At 40.2% G+C, this 23179-nt stretch overlaps 1 protein-coding gene across 3 annotated transcripts in view; it reads right to left on the reverse strand.

Moving 5' to 3' along the window:
• Window positions 1–23179, reverse strand: part of USP37 (ubiquitin specific peptidase 37) — a 125752-nt gene that overhangs the window by 92111 nt on the left and 10462 nt on the right. For all 3 annotated transcript variants that reach the window (XM_025403914.1, XM_025403915.1, XM_025403913.1), the window contains 4 exons: window positions 17483–17654; window positions 13152–13252; window positions 10256–10434; window positions 9561–9635 (listed from right to left, as the gene is read on the reverse strand). In XM_025403914.1, the coding sequence (XP_025259699.1) occupies window positions 9561–9635; window positions 10256–10434; window positions 13152–13252; window positions 17483–17654 (527 nt within the window). The remainder of the gene's footprint in view (window positions 1–9560; window positions 9636–10255; window positions 10435–13151; window positions 13253–17482; window positions 17655–23179) is intronic.

Genomic DNA, 23179 nt, shown 5'->3' on the forward strand with positions numbered 1-23179 from the left:
ACAACAGCAATCTATCATAAAATGGAAGCAGGTATATTGGAATTGGGCCCAAGTAAGAAAGCAGAGATGACAAGAACATGCCTTAGGGGCATTTCTAATGTCAAGCTGAAACGAGGAGTAAACCTGGGCCTGATTAATGGATAGGTCATCTTGGTACATTGGTACAAACTGCAAATAAATTAATGCTGCACGATAGTCCCACTAAGGGACTGCCTTGAAAGATAGTGGTGAGGGGAAATCCTCCACTGTGCAGAGCTTTGAGACATGCATCTCATCATCTACTTTGTATGGAGAGAGAAGTGGGTCATGGATTCCTGGGTGGTGGCAAAGGATGAATAGTCAGGGGCTCGGAACGCGCAAGCCTGGAAGATCAGAGAGAAATGATTTATGGAAGAGGTATATGGATAGACTTATGGGAGTATGGACAAAGAGTGATCTGTTTTACATGTTAATGCTCACTAAAGAACAACACTGAAGAGACACTAAACAATCAGCAGGATAACTTGTCCAGTGCATGTCAGCCAGCCTCTGTCCTTAGACATTCTGTTATTTCTACAAAGGGACCATGAATAATATGTCCAGTGCATGTCAGCCAGCTTGTGTCCTTAGACATTCCGTTATTTCCACAAAGGGACCTTGAATAATATAACAGCTATGGTGGCAGATAGAAGCTATAAAAAATGGGTTCCCCTTCACCAAGGTTTATCTACTGTGGCTGCTTAATGTCCAACTGGTTAACAGAAAAGACCGAGTCCCTGATCCAAGGGCATCCCTTGAGGAAACCAGTCATTTAGTAGCAAATTGATTATATCAGATTTTTTCCACACTAAAAAAGACAGCAATTAATCCTTATTGGGACTGACAATATTCTAGACAGAGTAGTTCCCCCTTGTCTTCAGGGTACATGTTCTAAGATCCACAATGAATATGATGACATTCACAGATAGTACTGAAACCACAGATAGTACTGCACTTAACTACCACCAACTGGAACAAATTCTGTTCATGGCTTCCACCCACAAATTTAATGCTACTTTATTTTTTTATTTTTGAGACAGGGGCTTGCTCTGCTGCCCAGGTTGGAATACAGTGGTGTGATCTTGGCTCACGGCAACCTCTGCCTCCCAGGCTCAAGCGATCCTCCCACCTTAGCCTCCCAAGTAGCTGGGACTACAGGTACATGTCACCACACTTGGCTAATTTTTGTAGAGATGAGATCTTGCTATGTTGCCCCGGCTGGTCTTGAACTCGGACTCAAGCCATCCACCTGTCTTGGCCTCCCAAAGTGCTGGATTACAGGTATTAGCCACCGTGCCTGACCTGCCCTTTCCATTCTAACTAAGCAATTACCCTGTACTGTGGCTGCACTTTCGCAGTTTGAGGTGCAACACAAAAACTAACATACATTTTTTTTCCCTTCTTCACAATTCCATGGATAGAAGATTCATTCTTACCATAGATCTTCGCAACCACAGCAAAGGGGCACGATGGCTCACACCCGTAATCCCAGCACTTTGGAAGGCTGAGGCGGGCAGATCACTTGAGCTCAGGAGTTTGAGACCAGCCTGAGCAACGTGGTGAAATCCCATTTCTACAAAAAATACAAAAATTAGCTAGGTGTGGTGGTGCATGCCTGTAGTCCCAGCTGCTTGGGAGGCTGAGGTGGAAGGATTGCCTGAGCCCGGGAGGCGGAGGTTGCAGTGAGCCAAGATTGTGTCGCTGCACTCCAGCCTGGGTAATAGCGCAAGATTGTCTCAAAAAAATAAAAAACCTGGCCAGGTGGTGGTTCATGCCTATAATACCAGCACTTTGGGAGGCCAAGGTGGGTGGATCACGACGTCAGAAGTTCGAGACCAGCCTGGCTAACATGGTGAAACCCCATCCCTACTAAAAATACAAAAATTAGCTGGGCATGACGGCACACACCTGTGATTCCAGCTACTCAGGAGGCTGGGGCAGGAGAATTGTGTGAAACCAGGAGGCAGAGGTTGCAGTGAGCTGAGATCACGCCACTGCACCTCAGCCTGGGTAACAGAGTGAGACTCTGTCTCAAAAAAAAAAAAAAAAAGAAAAATCTTTTTTTTCTTTCTTTGTTGAGAGTTTTTACCTTTTCACTTAAAGGAGGCACTTTACAGTTTCTCTTTGGCACATCCGAATTGCCAGCATCACTACTGTCATGCTTTGGATAATTATTAAGTAATATAAGGGTTACTTAACATAAACACAGCAATAGTCTCACAGTTGGTCTGATAACCAAGATGGCTACTAAGTGTCTAATGGGCAGGTAGCATATACAGTGTGGAGCCACTAAACAAAGGAATGATTCACAGCTCAGGCCAGATAGAATGGGAAAGCTCAAGGTTTCATTGTGCTACTAAAAACAGTGCACCATTTAAAACCTATGTATTAGGGCCAGGTGCAGTAGTTTTCACCTATAATCCCAGCACTTTGGGAGGCCAGGGTAGGAGGATTATTTGAAGCCAGGAGTTCAAGACCAGCCTGGGCAATGCAGCAAGACTGCATCCCTACAAAAATAAAAATAGCCAAGACTAGCCAGGCATGGTGGCACATGCCTACAGTTCTATTTGGGAGGCTGAGGCTTGACTGCTTGAGCCCAGGAGTTAGAGGCTGTAGTAAGCTATGACCACACCAGTGCACTCCAGCCTGGGCTGCAGCAAGACCTTGTCTCAAAACCAAAACAAAACTTATGAATTATTTATTTCTGGAATTTTCCATTTAACATTTTTAGACCAAGGTTGACCATAGGTAACTGAAACCATAGAAAGTAAAATCATGCATAAGGGGGAACTACTATATACATTTGCCTATGCTGTCTACAGTGCCTTGACCAGCATTACTATCCAAGGACTCACAGGAGTATCTCATTCACTAACAAGAAAACTCACATAATAACTCAGAACGAGGATTCCACTTTGTAGAATAGGAGGTACAACAACAGCATATGACCAGAAGATCCACAGTTCCTACCACATACAGTACTACCCCAAAGCTGCTGGACTGATAAAGTGCGGCAATACCCTTTAAAAGTGCAGTATGCAGAGGATCTCATTAAGAATGGGGTGGCCTTCAAGATACCAACAAAATTATTCCATTTATAAAAAATACATGGGTCCAGCAACCAAGAAGTAGAAGCAGGAGTAGCCCCATTTACCATTATTTTTCAGTAACTCACTTGGAGAATTTGTGCTGTCTCTCCAAATTAGATTTTGTGGGTCTTGGTTCCCAGAGGGGGTGCTTTTTAATCAAGAAGGACAGTTAAAGAACAATTAAACCTGAAGTTATGGCTGTTACCTAGTTATTTTGAGCTCCTCATGCAGGCAGATTCACAGAAAAGGAAAGGAGTCACCACACTGGCAGGGGTAAATGACTATTATAAGGAAGAAGGGTTGCTGCTATATAATGAGGGCAGTGAGGAATTTATCTGGAATAAGGGGGATTCACTAGGGTGCCTTTTAATGCTCTCATGCTCAATGAGCATAGCTCTCATGTAATTATAATGGGCAATTACAACAACCACAGCCTGACAAGCATATGGTGACTAAAGGCTCAAATCCCTCAGATGAAGATCTCGGTAATGCCATTCAGTCAAACCATCAAGATGAGCAGAAGTGTTAATAGAGGAAGCATGGAATTGATGGTAGGAAGAGATGTCAATATGGGCCCTAAGATCACCTGCAGCAACACACTGTAGTTAATCCCACTAAGCCTCCTTTTGGAAGATTCTTCCCCGGAAGTGGGAAGCAACAATATGAAGAATCCATGACAAAATGGAATAAACTTAATACAAGACAGGATTCAACATAAACGGTACAAGCTAGGGGAAGGGGGAACTATAGTACCAACTCTTTTAGTGGACAACAGTGATGTTCCATCAGAGTCCCTAAGATCCTTTTTATCCTTTACACACCCCTAAACTGTGTATTTTCAATGTGGTTCACCAGTCAGCATCTGTAGTTCTTCAGAGGACTGCATTTGAACTACTTAAAACATTTTGCCCACCTGGACAGAGCCAGAGCAACTGGTAACCAAAGACGGTCCAGTATGAAAATATGAAAGCCCAGTCTCCCTGCCTCAAGCTGGGACAACCCAAGAGTTTCCCTGCTAGATCAAGATGAAGCCTATTCTCTGTGGTACTTTTACCTGAGATCACACTCTTCCTTGGCTTCCTCTTCTTCTCTGGCCTGCTTCTCCCACTCTGTTATTTGTCTCCTCTATAAGCACTGCTTTAAATGTCATTTGCACAAGTATATTCATCTAGGTCAGCTTCTAAGGAGTGCAAACTTAAAAAAAATCTAGATGTGATGGTGTAAAAAGTATTAGTAACCCAGAACAAGGATCAGTAACCTAGTGCTTATCAGACAGACTTCTAATCGGAACAACTGGGACTTCCCAAAAGTGTAGTCAATGTACTAGACTGGCATGCACAACCACGTTCTGGTGTACCTCCCTGATGTGCAGAAACAAGAATGCTAATAAAGTAACCCTACATTTCTTAGTTAGTGTTCTGGATCAGATCGAAAATAAGGCAATTGAGGTCCACCTCCGTGGTGAGGAGGAGGAGAAGGTGGAGGTGGAGGGAGAGGGAGGAGGAGGAGGAGGCCTCGTCGCGGACAGCCAACGGGGCTGTCCCTGTAGCTCCCGATGGAGTTTGAGGTCATGAAATCTCCGCCAAGCTCTGCCTCGGCGAGACGAGGCGCCTCCGTCGCCCTTAGCGACCCCACCCGGGCCCCCTCAGCTTACAAAACACTACACAGCAAAATAATGATCTGCTAGACTGCTAACCCGAGCATCCAGCTTCCACAATGCCTGTGCAGGCAGCTCAATGGACAGAATTTCTGTCCTGTCCAATCTGCTATAATGAATTTGATGAGAATGTGCACAAACCCATCAGTTTAGGTTGTTCACACACTGTTTGCAAGACCTGCTTGAATAAACTTCATCGAAAAGCTTGTCCTTTTGACCAGACTGCCATCAACACAGATATTGATGTACTTCCTATCAACTTTGCACTTCTCCAGTTAGTTGGAGCCCAGGTACCAGCTCATCAGTCAATTAAGTTAAGTAATCTAGGTAAGAATAAACACTATGAGGTTGCAAAGAAATGCGTTGAGGATTTGGCACTCTACTTAAAACCACGAAGTGGAGGTAAAGGTGTAGCTAGTTTGAACCAGAGTGCACTGAGCCATCCAATGCAAAGGAAACTGGTGACACTTGTAAACTGTCAACTGATGGAGGAAGAAGGTCGCGTAAGAGCCACACGAGCAGCTCGTTTCCTCGGAGAAAGAACTGTAACAGAACTGATATTACAACACCAGAACCCTCAGCAGTTGTCTGCCAATCTATGGGCCGCTGTCAGGGCTCGAGGATGCCAGTTTTTAGGGCCAGGTAAGATAGGTTACTATCTTACCTTTTTTATTAGCTATTGGGGCTTGAGGATCCTGAGACTCAACCTGTCTTTATATGTACAAATATTGATATAATTAAAGATAAATTTGTTTTTGTTGTTGTTAAAAATAAATAAAATAAAATAAAATAAAATAAGGCAATTACATGCAAGATCTGGAAAGTGTAAATAAGGAAAAAGCATTACTATTCCACTATTTTTGATGCTAAATATCACCTTGGTTTTTCTGTACAGGGTTTCCAATCTTGGAAGTGACAGCATGGTTCTAGAGATGACAGCTTTCATGATAGATTCCAATTCAGCTGTTAGCTTAATGATAGAATAGCTGGGAGCATCTTTGGTGATCTGGTTTGAGGCAAACCTCTCAAAATAATTCCTGAAAACTTAACTTAGAGCCTGTCTTTTCAACTATCCTAATGATTCTGTAAGCCATTTAATACTTACTGTGTACAAATACCTTTGTGCATAAACTCGCTAGAGTGAATTTTGTTCCCTTCAACTAGACCTTGAATATACAAAATTTGTTATTAAAAGTGGGGTGCTACAGTAACAAACCTAAAGTACGTAGCAGTGGCTTAGTAAGAGGGTAGGGAGGTAAGAATACCGATATTACAGATGAGAAAGGTGGTGACCATTTTATGCCTTAGTAAAATATTTGATAAATACGGTCATATTAACGTCTTGAAAGGCAGATCTCATACTCACTGAACCTATAGCTCTACAGTAAAAGAGTACAACAATTAAGGATACTGGTCTGTGTTAGTGCTTCTTTTTGCTTTCAACAAGGTCCTATTTGAGACATATAAATTTAGGCCAAAGCTAATCAGCTTGCAACCAGTGATGAAAAGAAACATAGCAGGCCGGGCGCGGTGGCTCATGCCTGTAATCCCAGCACTTTGGGAGGCCGAGGCGGGCAGATCACGAGGTCAGGAGATCGAGACCATCCTGGCTAACACTGTGAAACCCCGTCTCTACTAAAAATACAAAAAAATTAGCTGGGCGTGGTGGCGGACGCCTGTAGTCCCAGCTACTTGGGAGGCTGAGGCAGGAGAATGGCGTGAACCCGGGAGGCGGAGCTTGCAGTGAGCAGAGATCACGCCACTGCACTCCAGCCTGGGAGACAGAGTGAGACTCTGTCTCAAAAAAAAAAAGAAACATAGCGGACAGGCATGATGGCTCATGACTATAATCCCAGCACCTTGGGAGGCAAAGGAGGGCAGATCACCTGAGGTCAGAAGTTCGAGACCAGCCTGGCCAACATGGTGAAACCCTGTCTCTACTAAAAATACAAAAATTAGCCAGGCATGGTGGTGCACGCCTGTAATCCCAGCTACTTGGGAAGCTGAGGCAAAAGAATCACTTGAACCCAAGAGACAGAGGTTGCAGTGAGCTGAGATGGCACCATTGCACTCTAGCCTGGGCGACAGCGCAAGACTCCGTCTCAAAAAAAAAAAAAAAAAAAAAAGGATGGGCACGGTGGCTCGCACCTGTAATCCCAGCACTTTGGGAGCCTGAGGCAGGCAGATCACAAGGTCAGGAAATTAAGACCATTCTGGCTAACAAGGTGAAACCCTGTCTCTACTAAAAATACAAAAAAAAAAAAAATTAGCTGGGCATGGTGGCGGGAGCCTGTAGTCCCAGCTACCTGGGAGGCTGAGGCAGGAGAATGGCGTGAATCCGGGAGGCAGAGCTTGCAGTGAGCCAAGATCATGCCACTGCACTCCAGTCTGGGCAACAGAGCAAGACTCCATCTCAAAAAAAAAAACCAAAAAGCAAAAACAAACAAACAAAACAACATAGCTGTCTGTGCCAAGAGCCTAGAATCAAAATTGTCTGGTAATTGGAGACCATGGGATAAAAATATCCAGTTGCTTTTGATTCTCAAACTGAGGCAATGGTAAGAGTTAACTAGACAGTCAGTTTTATGAGAAAATAACTTTGATATTAACATTAGCAGAAGCTGGGTAAGGGGTATACAGGAACATTCTATGTTATCTTTGTGACTTTCCTGCAAATTAAATTATTTCAAAATTTAAAAGTATGTTAAAACAAAACATGCCGGTGCAATGGCTCATGCCTGTAATCCCAGCACTTTAGGAGGTCGAGGTGGGCAGATCACTTGAGGTCAGGAGTTCCAGACCGGCCTGGCCAACATGGTGAAACCCTGTCTCTACTAAAAATACAAAAATTAGCTGGGCATGGTGGCGCCCGTTTGTAGTCCAAGCTACATGGGAGGCTGAGCCAGGAGAATTGCTTGAACCTGGGAGGCAGAGGTTGCAGTGAGCCGACATCATGCCACTGCACTCCAGCCTGGGCAGCAGAACAACTCTCCGTTTAAAAAAAAAAAAAAAAAAATTAAAAAACATATACATATATTGGCCCCAATTCTTTCTCAAGCCTGCTTGTTTTATCTTTAAAGAATCTTTAAACTTGGATGAAGCAGGCTATAAAAGCTATATGGCCTTGATGAAAAATACAGTCTTCAAAATCTATTTTGGTGGTGGCCTTTAAAGAAAACAAACAAGGAAAACCTGCCAGAGGGTAAAGCCAGGGGTCACATGGAGTACAATGGGCAAGGTGGTTTCTCCCAGACAACGGAATCAGACTGCTAGATGGACTAACCAGGAACTTATTCCATCGCTTTCACTGTCCTCACAATTTCCACCTCGCAAGATTTTATCACTGCTATAGACCCAAGACCCCTGCAGTTTCCTATTCTTGTCTATTTTAAACAGAAATTTTTATTGTGATTATTCTGTTCCTTCTCCAGCAATGTATAATGATGTGTGCATGAGGTCTGGAGCGGGGAATGCAAATTAACTTGCCTTTTAGTTTTTAGGTATCAGACCATGAGGGGCACGGTCCAAGGTACATTTGGACCTTAGAGAGAAGACTGCACCCAGAGAGAAGGATCACCCAAAGATCCTAGACTCTGAGCTGGATACAATGTTCTCATGAGATTTGGCGTTCTTCTCCATTTGGATAGAGGAAAGGGTGTTCTATGTATGGAAGAATAGTGAACTGGGTTATTTCAGTGGCCGTAGGGGCAAACTAAGGCAGACTATTAGTTGTATTAGTTGTCCCTAAATAACCACTGTACCCTTTTGCCACAACAGTTGGAACACAGGCATATTTCTCAGACCTTTTCATAACCTGATATAACCATGTGATTAAGTTCTGGCCAATGTGATATGCACAAAAGTGGTATATGCAATTTCCAGCCTAAGGAAAACGGTATGCCCTCCCTGTGCTCTCTTCCACTAATAGAAATGGAGACATGAAAGTAGAGACTGAAGTGGCTACTTCGGTCCACAAAATGGAGGCTGCTTATTAAGGATGGCAGATTAATAAGACAGAAAGAATCTGGGTCCATGGTGATTATAGTTTCAGATACCAGTCCTACCACCTACTCAGACTTTTACATATATTACAGCAGCAAATCAATTAATACATGAAGTTTATTTGGCTTTTTCCCAACTCCTTTCTGGTGACCCCTTGACCTCAAGTACCAATTAACTATCTACCAACTGATTCTGTTAAGGTATTAATTGAGATTTTAACTGATAACTGTATAATTAGTTTTCTCCCCTAGAAGACAAAAAAAAACAAAACCTCACAAAATGAGGATGATGATTATGAGTTGGTGAGCACCCTGGGTTGATCTATTCCCTTTTGTTCAACGGAGAAAACACCTCTGAAAGATTAATGCTACTTGCCTAGAACACATAGGCTCACATCCTTTAACCTCTAGGCTGACGTTTTACATGAGTAAAGTAAAAAAGTAAATTTTTTTTTAAATTAAGCATAAAGAAGACAAGAAGGGGTTCACACTAAAACAGCAGCCAGCAAGAAACATCTGTTTAGAGTTCTTCAGTTCTATTCTCCCACTAAGTACTGCAGATTTTAAAAAAAGGCAGGATAAGAGAAATGCAATGAAATGATCAAAGCAATGGCAATGGCTAATTTCCCTCTCTATTGAGCCACATTCTACTGTCACCAAACCACTTTAAATTCTGCTCTTCCATCTTTGGAATTCTGATAAATTAAAACCATTTCCCCAATCTTCCCCAGGGGTTACAAATACCAGTCTAAGAAATACTGCTCTAACACTATAAAGGCCCTTAAATTAACTTACGATGATGAATCATTTTCCTTAGGGTAATCTTCATTCAATTCTGAGCCAGTTGATATTCTTTTCCTCTTTTCAGTACTACAGAGAACAAAGAAGAGGTTACTTTTAAAAAGCCATAATTCATATCACAAAAATTCATAAACCAACATACTTAAGGACAGGAAATGGGACTACTATTATTTAATTCTCTAAACCATTTTTTTTTTTTTTTTCCAGACAGTCTCGCTCTGTCACCCCAGTCTGGAATGTAGTGGTGCGATCTTGGCTCACTGCAACCTCTGCCTCCCAGGTTCGAGTGATTCTCCTGCCTCGGCCTCCTGAGTAGCTGGGACTATAGGCGTCTGCCACCACGCTGGGTTAATTTTTTGTGTTTTTAGTAAACAAGGGTTTTCACTATGTTAGCCAGGATGGTCTCAATCTCCTGACCTCATGTTTGGCCTGCCTCAGTCTCCCAAAGTGTTGGGATTACAGGCATGAGCTATCCCACCTGGCCCATATTTAAATTTATATGCTGTATATTTTCATGCTCAATAAGTGTCAGTGACATAAACTACATTGACAAACACTTGTAATCACTACATCTACCAAAAATGTACTCTGTACTTTATTTCCCCTCAAATTATTGGTATTTCTAAAAGGCCTAAAAGACATTTACAAACAGATACAGCTAATGAGTAAGAAAAAAAAGTCTCTCCTACCGATTTTCTAGCAACCCTGATCTAAGAGGTGTTGATGCAGATGTCAAAGAAGGAATCGTCCGAGTAACAGCTATTCCACTTCCTGCTACAGTCTTAATCGATCCTCTACCTGGATTACCAAGAACTTTTCGAAATGGAATATCATCTTTAGTTTCCAAACTTCCTCTTTTCGCAGAAGCCTGTAAAAATAAAGTTTGAGATAGTTAAATCTTCAAATTAACTGAAATACTTTTAGAACAGTGATTCTCCAATGGCAAGGTTTAAAAAATACAAATGGAGCCAGGTGCAGTGGCTCATGCCTGTAATCCCAGAAGGCCAAGGCAGGAGAGTCACTTGAGCTCCACAGTTCGAGGTTATAGTGAGCTATGACTGTACCACTGCAATCTAGCCTAGGCGACAGAGCAAGACCCTATCTCTAAAAAAAGGAAAACATACAAATGGAGATATATCTCTAGCGATTCTATTCCAGTTGGTCTGGGGTAAGGTTCATTCATCAGTTTTTTTGTTGTTGTTGTTTTTTGTTGTTGTTGTTTTTAAAAGCACTCAGGTGATTCTAATGTACAGTCAGTGTGAAAAACTGAGCTTGACACTTATTTTCCTATGGCTTTCTTATAAACTTAAAAACTCCACAGCACACCTGGAGAGGAGGCAAGAACACTACTTTGAATTACTAACAAAAAATAAAAATAAAAAAGACACACAAAGACATGGCTCTAGTGATCAGCATGAGAACTGATCTTTGGAGGAAAAAAATATCCAATTATGATTATGACAAGTTAAGAAAAAGTGACAGTGACATTTGGTTGCCACAATTTAAATGCCAACAAAATAGTCATATGACTTTTGAGGGGGTTCTAGTTTGGAGGAATGAAACATATGATAGGGAGAGGGAAGGTGACAGAGTTCACTATGAGGATGAGTCAAAGAGTCTACCCTTAAGACATAGCAAGAACACTCAAAGAGAATATGGCAATGTAAGCATTAGTTGGGAAATAGAGCTTTACATGAACACTCTGCCAGTTAAGTTTTATATCTCTACATTAAGAGCTATGTGATTTTTCTATGGAAGTTATGTCCCATTACTTTTGTTTTACAGAATTACAATCTTAGGATAGGAAATTTTAAAACTTCTAAGGTCATCCGAATGAATACTTTAAAAAGTTAAATTTATTTTCAAATGAGTGACACATTCTCAAGGTTCACAAATCAAAGTAATATTAAAAGCCACAGACCAGTGGTAAGCCTCACTATCCCCATCCATCACTCAGTTCTTCCACTTCTCCTTTTCCCACTAATTATTCCCTTGTTCTGTTATGCAAATACAAATCAATATTTTACTTTTTGTTATACAAACAGTAGCATACTACATGTCCACTGTTTTGCAACTTTTTCAGAATTTTGAACATCCCATCCCATAATAACATATGTATATATATATTACATATATATTTAAGACAGAATCTTACTCTGTCACCCAGGCTGGAGTGCAGTGGCACAATCACTGCTTCCTGCAGCCTCAACTTCCCAGGCTCAGGTGATTCTCCCACCCCAGTCTTCGAAGTAGCTGGGACTACAGGTGCACACCACCATGCCCAGCTAATTTATGTATTTTCTGTAGAGACAGGGTTTCACGTGTTGCCCAGGCTGGTCTCAAACTCCTGGGCTCAAGGAATCAGCCCACCTCAGCCTCCCAAAGTACTGGGATTATAGGAGTGAGCCACTACGCCTGGCCGCATAGTAAGAAATATTTTACATCAAAACCTATTATATATATGTATAAATAAACCAAAATAAAACTTTGAAAAATCAGTATTTATCCTTAATATGTACAATATGCTCTATTATTTTCTATTCTACTTTTTAAATTTAATTAGTCATGACCCACAAAATTGAATTTATGACTTCACTAATGAGAATTATTACTTGTGAAACCATAAATACTTGCTTCTGCTATATGTGTTAACACTTATGCATTTAAATAATATTTCAACAATTTAAATTCCTACCAAGGAATGTATGAATCTCAAAATAATTATGCTCAATGAGGGAAGCCAGACCCTGCCCTCCCAATATTACACATTCATTCCATTTATATAAAACTCCAGAAATTACAACCTAATCTACAGTGGGAAAAAACATAACAGTGGTTGCCTCTGGATAGGGATCAGAGGGAAGGATTACTAAGGAGAATAAGAAAACTCAAGAGTTATGGTTATGTTCACTATGTTGATTATGATGATGATTTTAAGGATATATGTAAGTCAAAATATATCAAATTGTACTTTAAATATATACAACTTACTGCATGTTAATTATATCTCAATAAAAATGTCCCCCCAAAAATCTAACCTATAAAAAGAACCCGACAAAAATGAAATCTTATTCACTGCTTAGTCCAATAAATGGACTAAGTGATCACCTCTTTGCATAGCCAAAGAGAATTAATAAATTTACTTACAAAAGAGCTTCAAAGTTCTCTTACTCTATGGTTTGGGTTTGCTAAAATGATACATTTCAGGTATGCAGAAATACCCTTGATAGTCTATGACTATCTTTTTTTTCTTTTTTTTTAGATGGAGTCTTGCTCTGTTGCCCAGGCTGGAGTGAGATGGCACGAGCTCAGCTCACTGCAACCTCCGCCTCCTGGCTTCAAGCAATTCTCCTGCCTCAGCCTCCTGAGTAGGTAGAATTACAGGTATGTGCCATCACACCTGGCTAATTTTTGTATTTTTAGTAAAGACGGGGTTTCACCATGTTGGCCAGGCTGGTCTCAAACTCCTGACCTCAAGTGATCCACCCACCTTGGCCTCCCAAGTGCTGGGATTACAGGCATGAGCCACCGTGCCTGGCCAACTATCATTTTTTCAAAATGCTAAAAAGATTCAAATGAACATACCTGATTGTCTGAGTAAGAAAGTTGCCTGCTGGTTTCCTTCTGTGAGGTCCTGCTGCCCAGAATGGCTCCAAAACTACCAGACCCCTGAGAAGGTTTCATGGCTGGTGACCAAAAATAAAAATTTTTTTAAATCCCCAAATCACTCACTTTAAAAAGATTTATCATTTTTATGTAATATTGAAGAAATAGAAGAAACAGCAGGAAAAAAAGAAAACAAATCAAAGTGCCTATCAACCAATTCTTTCTGACAGAATATACATCTTACATAGAAACTAAAATTTAGAGCTGGAATCTGAAGCAAAAAAATTAAATAACACACACACCTGAAAACATTTAATAGGATAAAATTTACAAAGCAAAAAAAAAGCTAGAATAAACATTTGGTAATTACATTAATAACACTATGGAAAAGTCATTGTGTACTGACAACATGAACACTGACACTGGATGTCAGAAACAGTGACAGGTGTATCTCTGATAACATATACTCCAAAACATTCTCTACAAGTAAGTTTATCCAGCAGAATAAATGGCTTCTATTCTGAAGAAACTAATGGTAGTTCAAAGAACATTCGAGGTATTGTATAAATATGAATTTGCATATACTTTTTAAAATTTTATATTTTAATTTGGTTAGCCAATTTCCGACTGATGACCATTTGAAATGTTTTAATTTTTCAAAGTTGCAAACAATGCTTAACATCCTTTCACAAGTCTTTTTGTGGGATAAACTCCTTATAATAAGAATTACTGAGAGAACATACAATTTTAAACTAAATCGACATCATTACATCATTACATAGTCCTCAAACCAAACCAAACCAAACCAAAGCAAAACAAAACAAAACAAAAACCTCTATGCTCCTACTAAGTATATGAGAGTATCTTGCTTCCCCTCACACTGCTACCAATGTGGTAGTAGGAATTTGAGTCTGGTGAAGTTGAGAATTTTTTCATGTCTAAGGGCCATCTGTTTTGCTTCCTGAATTCTCAATTTGCAGTTTTTGTCAATTTCTCTACTTTTTTTTTTTTTATTGATTTGCAAAATAAGTCTTTGTATATTAGTAATATTAACTTTGTCATTCTGGCTACGATTTTCTTCATTTGTCTTCTGTTCCTTGCTAGAGACTGTCTAATTTTTTAACACAAGTTTTCAATCTTTTTCCTTTATTAATTCTAGTTTTTATGTAATACCCGAAAAGTCTTTTCCATCCAGAGATTACGTTGAAAGTATTTTTTACAATACTTTTTTTACATTCAAATCTTTGGTCACTGTGAAATAAAAGGAGATAATAAGGATCCAAGTGTATTATCTTCCTAAATGGTTACTTGTCTTGTTTATAGATAACACTTTATCAAATATTAGTCTTTTGTCCACTGATTTGAAACGCCATGCTTATATTAAACGCTTTATACTGTTCAAAGTATTTTTAGGCCGGGCACGGTGGCTCAAGCCTGTAATCCCAGCACTTTGGGAGGCCGAGACGGGTGGATCACGAGGTCAGGAGATCGAGACCATCCTGGCTAACACGGTGAAACCCCGTCTCTACTAAAAATACAAAAAATTAGCCGGGCGTGGTGGCAGGCGCCTGTAGTCCCAGCTACTTGAAAGGCTGAGGCAGGAGAATGGCGTAAATCTGGGAGGAGGAGCCTGCAGTGAGCTGAGATCTGGCCACTGCACTCCAGCCTGGGCGACAGAGCAAGACTTCGTCTCAAAAAAAAAAACAAAGTATTTTTATACTAATTATTTTACTCTAGTCTCTGCAAAGTATATATCACCTTTGGGCAGCTAAAGCAACTAAACCTGAGATTAAAATGACTTGCCCAAGATCACAGAATGAATTAAGAGTTAAGCCCACAGCTAGCTATTTTAATAACACCAATGACTTACTGACTCCCTAACATAGGGAAGTCATACTTTACATTTATGAGCTCTCACTCTTTAAGAAGCCCTGAAATCAAGGTTGTTTTTTTTGAGACGGAGTCTCGCTGTGCCGCCCAGGCTGGAGTACAGTGGCCGGATCTCAGCTCACTGCAAGCTCCGCCTCCCAGGTTCACGCCATTCTCCTGCCTCAGCCTCCCAAGTAGCTGGGACTACAGGTGCCCGCCACCTCGCCTGGCTAGTTTTTTGTATTTTTTAGTAGAGACGGGGTTTCGCCATGTTAGCCAGAATGGTCTCGATCTCCTGACCTCGTGATCTGCCCGCTTTGGCCTCCCAAAGTGCTGGGATTACAGGCTTGAGCCACCGTGCCCGGCCAAGGTGATATTTTCATGTTAGAGATTAGGAAATTAAAACTCAGTCATTAAGTGGCTTACCTAAAACCACACAGAAATAACAGGCAGAGCTAGAATTTCAACCTAAATCTATTTATGGCCAAAGCCCGTATTTTTTCATTATGCTATGTTGTTCAAAATTGGGTCCCCGGACAGTATATTGTGCTTTCCACTCCAATGTATTTGAAGACGTGCTTTTCTTACACATATCAATTGTTAAAACTAGTGATTCCATTAATACGGCTACGATGAAATAAAACTAAAACAGAGATATAAACTAGCCTCTGACATATTCTAAGAATTTTAAATAGTATTCAATTTCTTGACCCTTTTTTTTTATTTTGAGATGGTCTTGTTCTGTAGCCCAGGCTGGAGAGCAGTGGCGCGATCTCGGCTCACTGTAACCTCTGCCTCCTGGGTTCACGCCATTCTCCTGCCTCAGCCTCCCGAGTAGCTGGGACTACGGGCGCCCACCACCATGCCCGGCTAATTTTTTGTATCTTTAGTAGAGATGGGTTTCACTGTGTTAGCCAGGATGGTTTCGATCTCCTGACCTCATGATCTGCCCGCCTCGGCCTCCCAAAGTGCTGGGATTACAGGTGTGAGCAACTGCGCCCGGCCTCAATTTCTTGATTCTAAAATTCAATAGTTTAGTAAATTGATATAGCTCCAATTTGGTGGCATGAACACATAATGAGTAGGTACTAAATGGCAAACCACCATAAAAAGCTTTTATTTTACAAGAATACGGTGTCAAATGGAGACACTAATTAAAGGAAGCACTGCTACGCCTTCATTTTCTGATGTTTTTAATGTGTCATATTTAAGTCGAAAAATTCAAGTTTGTCAACTATAAAATATAAGTAATAGTAAAATGTTGAAGATGACAGAACTAAAGACTAATGTAATAGTGGAGAACTCATTTTAAGCAACAGATTTTTTCCTAAAAAGATGGCTGTAGGGCCAGGCAGTGGCTCACGCCTGTAATCCCAGCACTTTGGGAGGCCAAGGGAGATCAATCGCTTGGGCCCAGGAGTTCGATAACAGCCTGGGCAACATATTGGAATCTTGCTACTGTACTTCAACCTGGGTGACAGAGAGAGACACTGTCTCAAAAGAAAAAGAAAAAGAAAGAAAAAAGAAACGAAAAGAAAAAGCGCCTGTAAAGGCATTAAAAGAAAAAAAAAACCACTATTTTAAATGAAAGGGGTAGAGGGGGCAGAGGAACCTGATCATACCATGTGATTTTTTTACAGGACTCATTTTCCACAGCAAGAGTAAAACTTCAGAATAATTTTCGTAAACAGGCAAGTGTCTAAGATTTATGCAACAAGGTAACTTTTCGCAACTGTAATTTAAATTCTCCTCCCTGGTGGAGGTTGCAGTGAGCTGAGATCACGCCACTGCACTCCAGCCTAGGTGTCAGAGCAAGACTCCATCTAAAAAAAAAAAAAAAAAAAAAAAAAAACCTGCTCCTTTTTCTAATTGTATTCTTTTGTGGAATCTACATATAAGATCAAGTCATCTGCAAACACAAGTAATTTTACTTCTTCCTATCCATTCTGGATGCCTGTTATTTCCTTTTCTTGCCTAAAGGCTCTGGCTGAGACTTCTAGTACTATGTTAAATAGAAGTGGCAAGAGCAGGTATTCCTGCCTTGCTAATGATCTTAGAGGAAACATTTCCAGGTTTTCACCCCTAAGTATGATGTTAGCTTTAAGTTTTTGCATATGACCTTTATTGCGCTAAGTCGTTTCCTTCTACTCCTAGTTTGTTGAGTGTTTTTATCATGAAAGAGTGTTGGATTTTGTCAATGTTTTCATCTGCAACACTATAGATGATCATGTGGTTTTCATCCTTCATTCTGTCAAGAATGATGTATTACATAGATTGATTTTCATATGGTGAACTATCTTTGAATTTCAGGAATAAATCCTACTTGTTCATGATGTATAATCCTTTTAATATGCTAATGAATTCAATTGAATACTGGCCTGTAGTCTAGTCATATTCTTGTAAAACTACTAATGTTAGACCCTGAGATGATTTGTACTCACCTGCAGGAAGTCTGTTTTGATGGACTGCATCTAGAAACAACCTCATTTCCTCTGCATCCTTACTTGGTACTTTGTCAATAGACAAGAAGCTGTTATCTTGTAGAGTTAACATTAGGCGGCTTTGCTTTGCTCCACTGGGTCGAAGCACCACATTTTTAATGTTATGACTTAGCTAATCCAGACAAAAGGAAAATTATCATTAAAAATGTATGATAACTAAGTATAACAATCTGTATAATAAACACTAAACTTTATACTTTCCAAGCTACATTTATCACTCTTCCCCACAGTAATTTAATTTTTTTCAACCAAAAGAAGTTCCCATTTCTTGATACATTTAAATTAAAGATTTACCTTTTAGAGATGCAAACACATGCAATAAGCCCTTAATTATACAGCGATCTTGCGCCAAGGGTAATAGAGAAGGAAAAATAAAGAATTTTTTTTTAAAAAGCCCTTAATGAATGTTGTCAATAGGTTCTTGGTACTAACTGGCAAACAACCATGAAAACTTTTTATTTTATAAGAATAGTGTGTTGGCCGGGCGCGGTGGCTCAAGCCTGTAATCCCAGCACTTTGGGAGGCCGAGACGGGTGGATCACGAGGTCAGGAGATCGAGACCATCCTGGCTAACACGGTGAAACTCCGTCTCTACTAAAAAATACAAAAAACTAGCCGGGCGAAGTGGCGGGCGCCTGTGGTCCCAGCTACTCGGGAGGCTGAGGCAGGAGAATGGCATGAACCCGGGAGGCGGAGCTTGCAGTGAGCTGAGATCTGGCCACCGCACTCCAGCCTGGGCGACAGAGCCAGACTCAGTCTCAAAAAAAAAAAAAAAAAAAAAAAAAAAAAGAATAGTGTGTCAAATGGAGGTATTAATTAAAGGTAGCACTGCTACCCCTTCATTTTCTGATGTTTTTAATGTGTTATAAACATTAAGCAAAAGAACATACAGCAGGTCCTCAAATAACATCATTTTCTTCATTATAATGTTGATGAGGAAAAAAAACTAGTTTCATTATCCATAGTTTCACTTCAAGTCAGTTTTCAAGAACCAACTGACAACATAAAGTGTGGACTTACTCTTCTATTAAAATTAATTTTACAGAACAATCCTAGAACTCTTGATCCCACGGTAGGGAATCCCTTATTTTAAAATATACTTATAGAGGATAAAAACTACTGAGTTAACACATTTCAGAACCTTGGATGGTTACACTATCACCAGTTTAGAAAACCCAATGGAAGTAGAAAGCCAGGTGCCATGGCTCACGCCTGTAATCCCAGCACTTTGGCAGGCCAAGGCAGGCAGATCACCTGACGTCAGGAGTTCAAGACCAGCCTGGTCAACATGGCAAAATCCCATCTCTACTAAAAAGACAAAAAGTAGCCAGGCATCGTGGAGCACACCTGTAGTCCCAGCTACTCGGGAGGCTGAGGCAGGAAAATAGCTTGAACCCAGGAAGTGGAGGCTGCATTGAGTTGAGAGCGTACCCCTGCACTCCAGCCTGGATGACACAGCAAAACTTTGTCTCAAAAAAAAAAAAAAAAAAATTGGAGTAGAATCTTTGTCTTTTGCTAAACAAAAGTTTGTAAGACATTTGGCAAATCATTTGGGTAGCTTCAATGTAAAAGATATTATTCTAAGCAATTAAATAATCCTCAAAAGAATTCCAAACTTTCAAAAACCATCAAAAATAAACCTTTGCCAATATAGCACACCTTTTATTTTTCTTTTTTAACTAAGAAAACTCACTTAAGTTTCATTCAAAGATCATATGTACCTGGAAACTCTTAACTTACTTCTCTCTCCACAGAACTGGTTCAATAATTCATCTTAGACTCTACCAGACTTTGGAAATGTGCTATGAAGTGGTAACTTTTATTTTCTCTTAAATGAAATTTTTCCAAGGCTAAATTAGTAAATCTTACAGTTTCTCCATTATCTAAATAATTTCTGCCAGTCAGGCAGCGTTATTCTCTAATGTTCTCAGTAGGCATACATCAAGGTTTCTAAACTGCCTTTTGCTGAAGATATGTCCTCTGAAAAGCATAAACAAAGAACTAATAACGTATTTCAGAGTTTTTTTAAAACTAGAGAAAATTGACTTTTGTCAGTTATTAGATAAGAATGAAAAACAATTTTGCCAATTTATATTCAAATTTTAAATTATATATGCATTTTTAGCATCAAAGTAGGTCTTAAAATTATGTCCTTGAGTGGAAATTCTCTAGGAAAACACAACAATTTGTTTTAAATGCTTTTAACTCCAAAATATTTAAATAAGCGTTTAGTATGCAAAAGGAAAACAGGTAACATTAAAGGCATTATTTCAGTCAATTTACCACTTTTTAAAAATTAAATATACAAAGCAAAGTTTGTTCATTAACAAACAAGATGAGAATCTTCTTGAACTTCAACCCTTCAACAACTGAAAAGCCCATCCAGTCCCGCTATTTCAGTAACAATTCATACGGTAACGACACACAACTCTTCCTCTATCTTAAGCCCAGACCTCTGTTGGAGCTCCAGTCCTATTTACCTTCTGAATGCTTGACACCTCAGATAACTCATCTCTCCCAATCCTCACACCACAATTCTTCCCCTCTGCTCCCTATCACAGAAGACATAAAAGGGACTGCCATCCACTCAAACCTTGAGACTCTCCCCAGATAATTTTTTCCCACACCTCCCAAATCTTACGACTTAAATCTTCTTGAAATCTCTTCACATCTATCCGTTCCCCTTTTTGCTTATTCCACTCCCTTTTCCTTACTTTCATTCCTTATCTAAACTCCCATTAATAACCTCCTATACGTCCTTCTTATTCTCCCACTACTACCTGAAATAAAGTCATTGCTTAACCCCAAAGAAATGTGAATTTGAGATTCCTGGCTCCTTAGAACTTCTGCTCCCCTTATGACAAACAAGAAACATCAATATCTGGTTCCTACCTAGCTCTTCAGCCTTATTTCTGTCACTCACTCCTCAGTGTCCATATATTTTAAAAATAACTTTCTAGTTCCCTGGGTGCCGATTCACATTTCACGTATTTGTCCACATACAGAAATCACTTCCACTTTGGCCATAAAATTCAGGGTTAAAGAAAAAAAAAAAACATCACTTCTACCTTTACTACTTTTGGCAAACTTCTATTTATCCTTTGAATCCTCAGAGTGCAAATGGCTTGCTTTCTTGTGTTATCTCAGGATCTTTGTAATATTTTTACAGCTTAAAATGTATCTGGTTACTCTTTTTTTTGAGATGGAGTTTCGCTCTGGTTGCCCAGGCTGGAGTGCAATGGTGCGATTTCAGCTCACTGCAACCTCCACCTCCCAGATTCAAGCTATTCTCCTCCCTCTGCCTCCTGAGTAGCTGGGAATACAGATGCCCACGACCATGCCTGCTAATTTTTGTATTTTTAGTAAAGACAGGGTTTCACCATGTTGGCCATGCTGGTCTCGAACTCCTGACCTCAGGTGATCTGCCCACCTCGGCCTCCCAAAGTGCTGGGATTACAGGCATGAGCCATTACGCCCAGCCTATCCGGTTACTCTTAAGTTTGAAGGAAATGATGTCTCATTCAGCTCTGTATTCTTACCACCCCCCACCCCACAACCACCCTGTTTTTTTTTCAGACAGGAGCTTGCTTTGTCACCCAGGCTGGAGCGTGGTGGCACAATCATAGCCCACTACAGCCTCAAGCTCCCAGGCTCAAGCCATCTTCCCACCTCAACCTTCTAAGTAGCTGGGACTACAGGTACGTGCCACCATGCTTGGTTATTTGTTTCTGATTTTATTTTTTGTAGAGACAGGGTCTCACCATGTTGCCCAGGCTGGTCTTGGACTCCTGGGCTCAAGCAATCCTCCTGCCACAGCCTCCCAAAGTGCTGGGATTACAGGCATGAGCCACCGCGCCCAGCCATCCCTGAGCACAATATCCATAGCAGTAACCTGTACATGATTAACAAATGAATGCTGAATGTAAACTGATCTAGAACTGAGATAAGGCTGAAGTCACAGGTAAAACCATCATGCTCCTAAAGATCTGTGTTTGGTTAAACATTTGAATATTTACTCACTGCCAAACTGGGCTGAGGATTGAAAAGAAAAGAGTCTGTATTTACAAAAAACCCTTTCTTTTGATGAGGCGAGCAATTAGCAGATATATGCATGTGACAAACTATATTTCCGTCACCACTTCCATCTTATTTAAGTCTACCTTTGATACACGAAATCATAGGCAATCTATTTTTACAATTCAAAAGCAGAGACAAATAGAAATTTTATTTAAGATCAGGTTCTCAAGCATAAAGTTATATAGTTTTTCAACAGAATATTTTAGAACGGATATTACACTTTTGTATAATCTAATTTAAAAATATAAGATCTTGGCCAGGCGCAGGGGCTCACCGCTGTAATCCCAGCACTTTAGGGGACTGAGGTGGGCAGATCATGAGGTCAAGAGATCGAGACCATCCTGGCTAACACGGTGAAACTCCATCTCTACTAAAAATACAAAAAATTAGCCAGGCATGGTGGCAGGCGCCTGTAGTCCCAGCTCCTCGGGAAGCTGAGGCAGGAGGATGGTGTGAACCTAGGAGGCAGAGCTTGCTGTGAGCTGAGATCGCACCACTGCACTCCAGCCTGGGCAACAGAGGGAGACTCTGTTTCAAAAAAAAAAAAAAAAAAAAAAAAATATATATATATATATATATATGTGTGTGTGTGTGTACGTAAAATATGTATGATCTTAAAGTGCAGAACGGAAACATTATGCTCTTAAATTCAACTCCTATCAACATGAGTAACTTGGTTGCATAAGAGAAGCAATAAAGAAGTGAAAACAGGATGGGTGCAGTGGCTCACACCTGTAATCCCAGCACTTTGGTAGATCACGAGGACAGGAGTTCAAGACCAGCCTGACCAACATGGTCTGAAACCCTGACCAACATGAAACTCTGTCTCTACTAAAACTACAAAAAAAAATTAGCCGGGAGTGGTGGCCACACCTGTAATCCCAACTACTCAGGAGGCTGAGGCAGAAGAATCGCTCGAACCCGGGAGGTGGACGTTGCAGTGAGCCGAGATCATGCCACTGCATTCCAGCCTGGGTGACAGAGGAAGACTCTGTCTCAAAAAACAAAAAAAACACAAAAAAAAAAACGGTGAAAAGAAAATTAATTTTTGCAGTGATAAAATGAAGATTTTTCAAAACTTTACAGTTAGAAGAAAATAGCTGTAAAGATAACCTTGAATAATCATCCTTGAATGATTCATACCATGACATTTGGCAGGATTATTCAGGACGTACACTCTGACTTTTAGAAAACACTAATAAATTGTTAAAAACTAACACTAAATAGTGATGTATCCATCATCATATATGTTAAGGGGAAAAAAAGGATGAACTAAAATTATCTTAAAGTGGTTTTAAAAATAGCTTAGATATACAGTATCCAAACTCTTGTCAGCTTCCTCCCACAAGTTTTATTTTCAATAATGGTGACTACTTACTGCTTTTATTATATACCAACAACAATACTGCTGAATAATTTATAAAACATGTATATAAAAATATTAATCTCCTAGAAATAAGCAGCAAGAAATATTAATCTAGGAGGAGGGCTACTGTGATGTTTACTATAGTACACAATAGCTATTTACTAAATGATCTGCTTCAAGAGCGATTCCAAATC

This window comes from Theropithecus gelada, chromosome 12 (assembly GCF_003255815.1).
Source record: "Theropithecus gelada isolate Dixy chromosome 12, Tgel_1.0, whole genome shotgun sequence".
NCBI classification, from domain to species: Eukaryota; Metazoa; Chordata; class Mammalia; order Primates; family Cercopithecidae; genus Theropithecus; species Theropithecus gelada.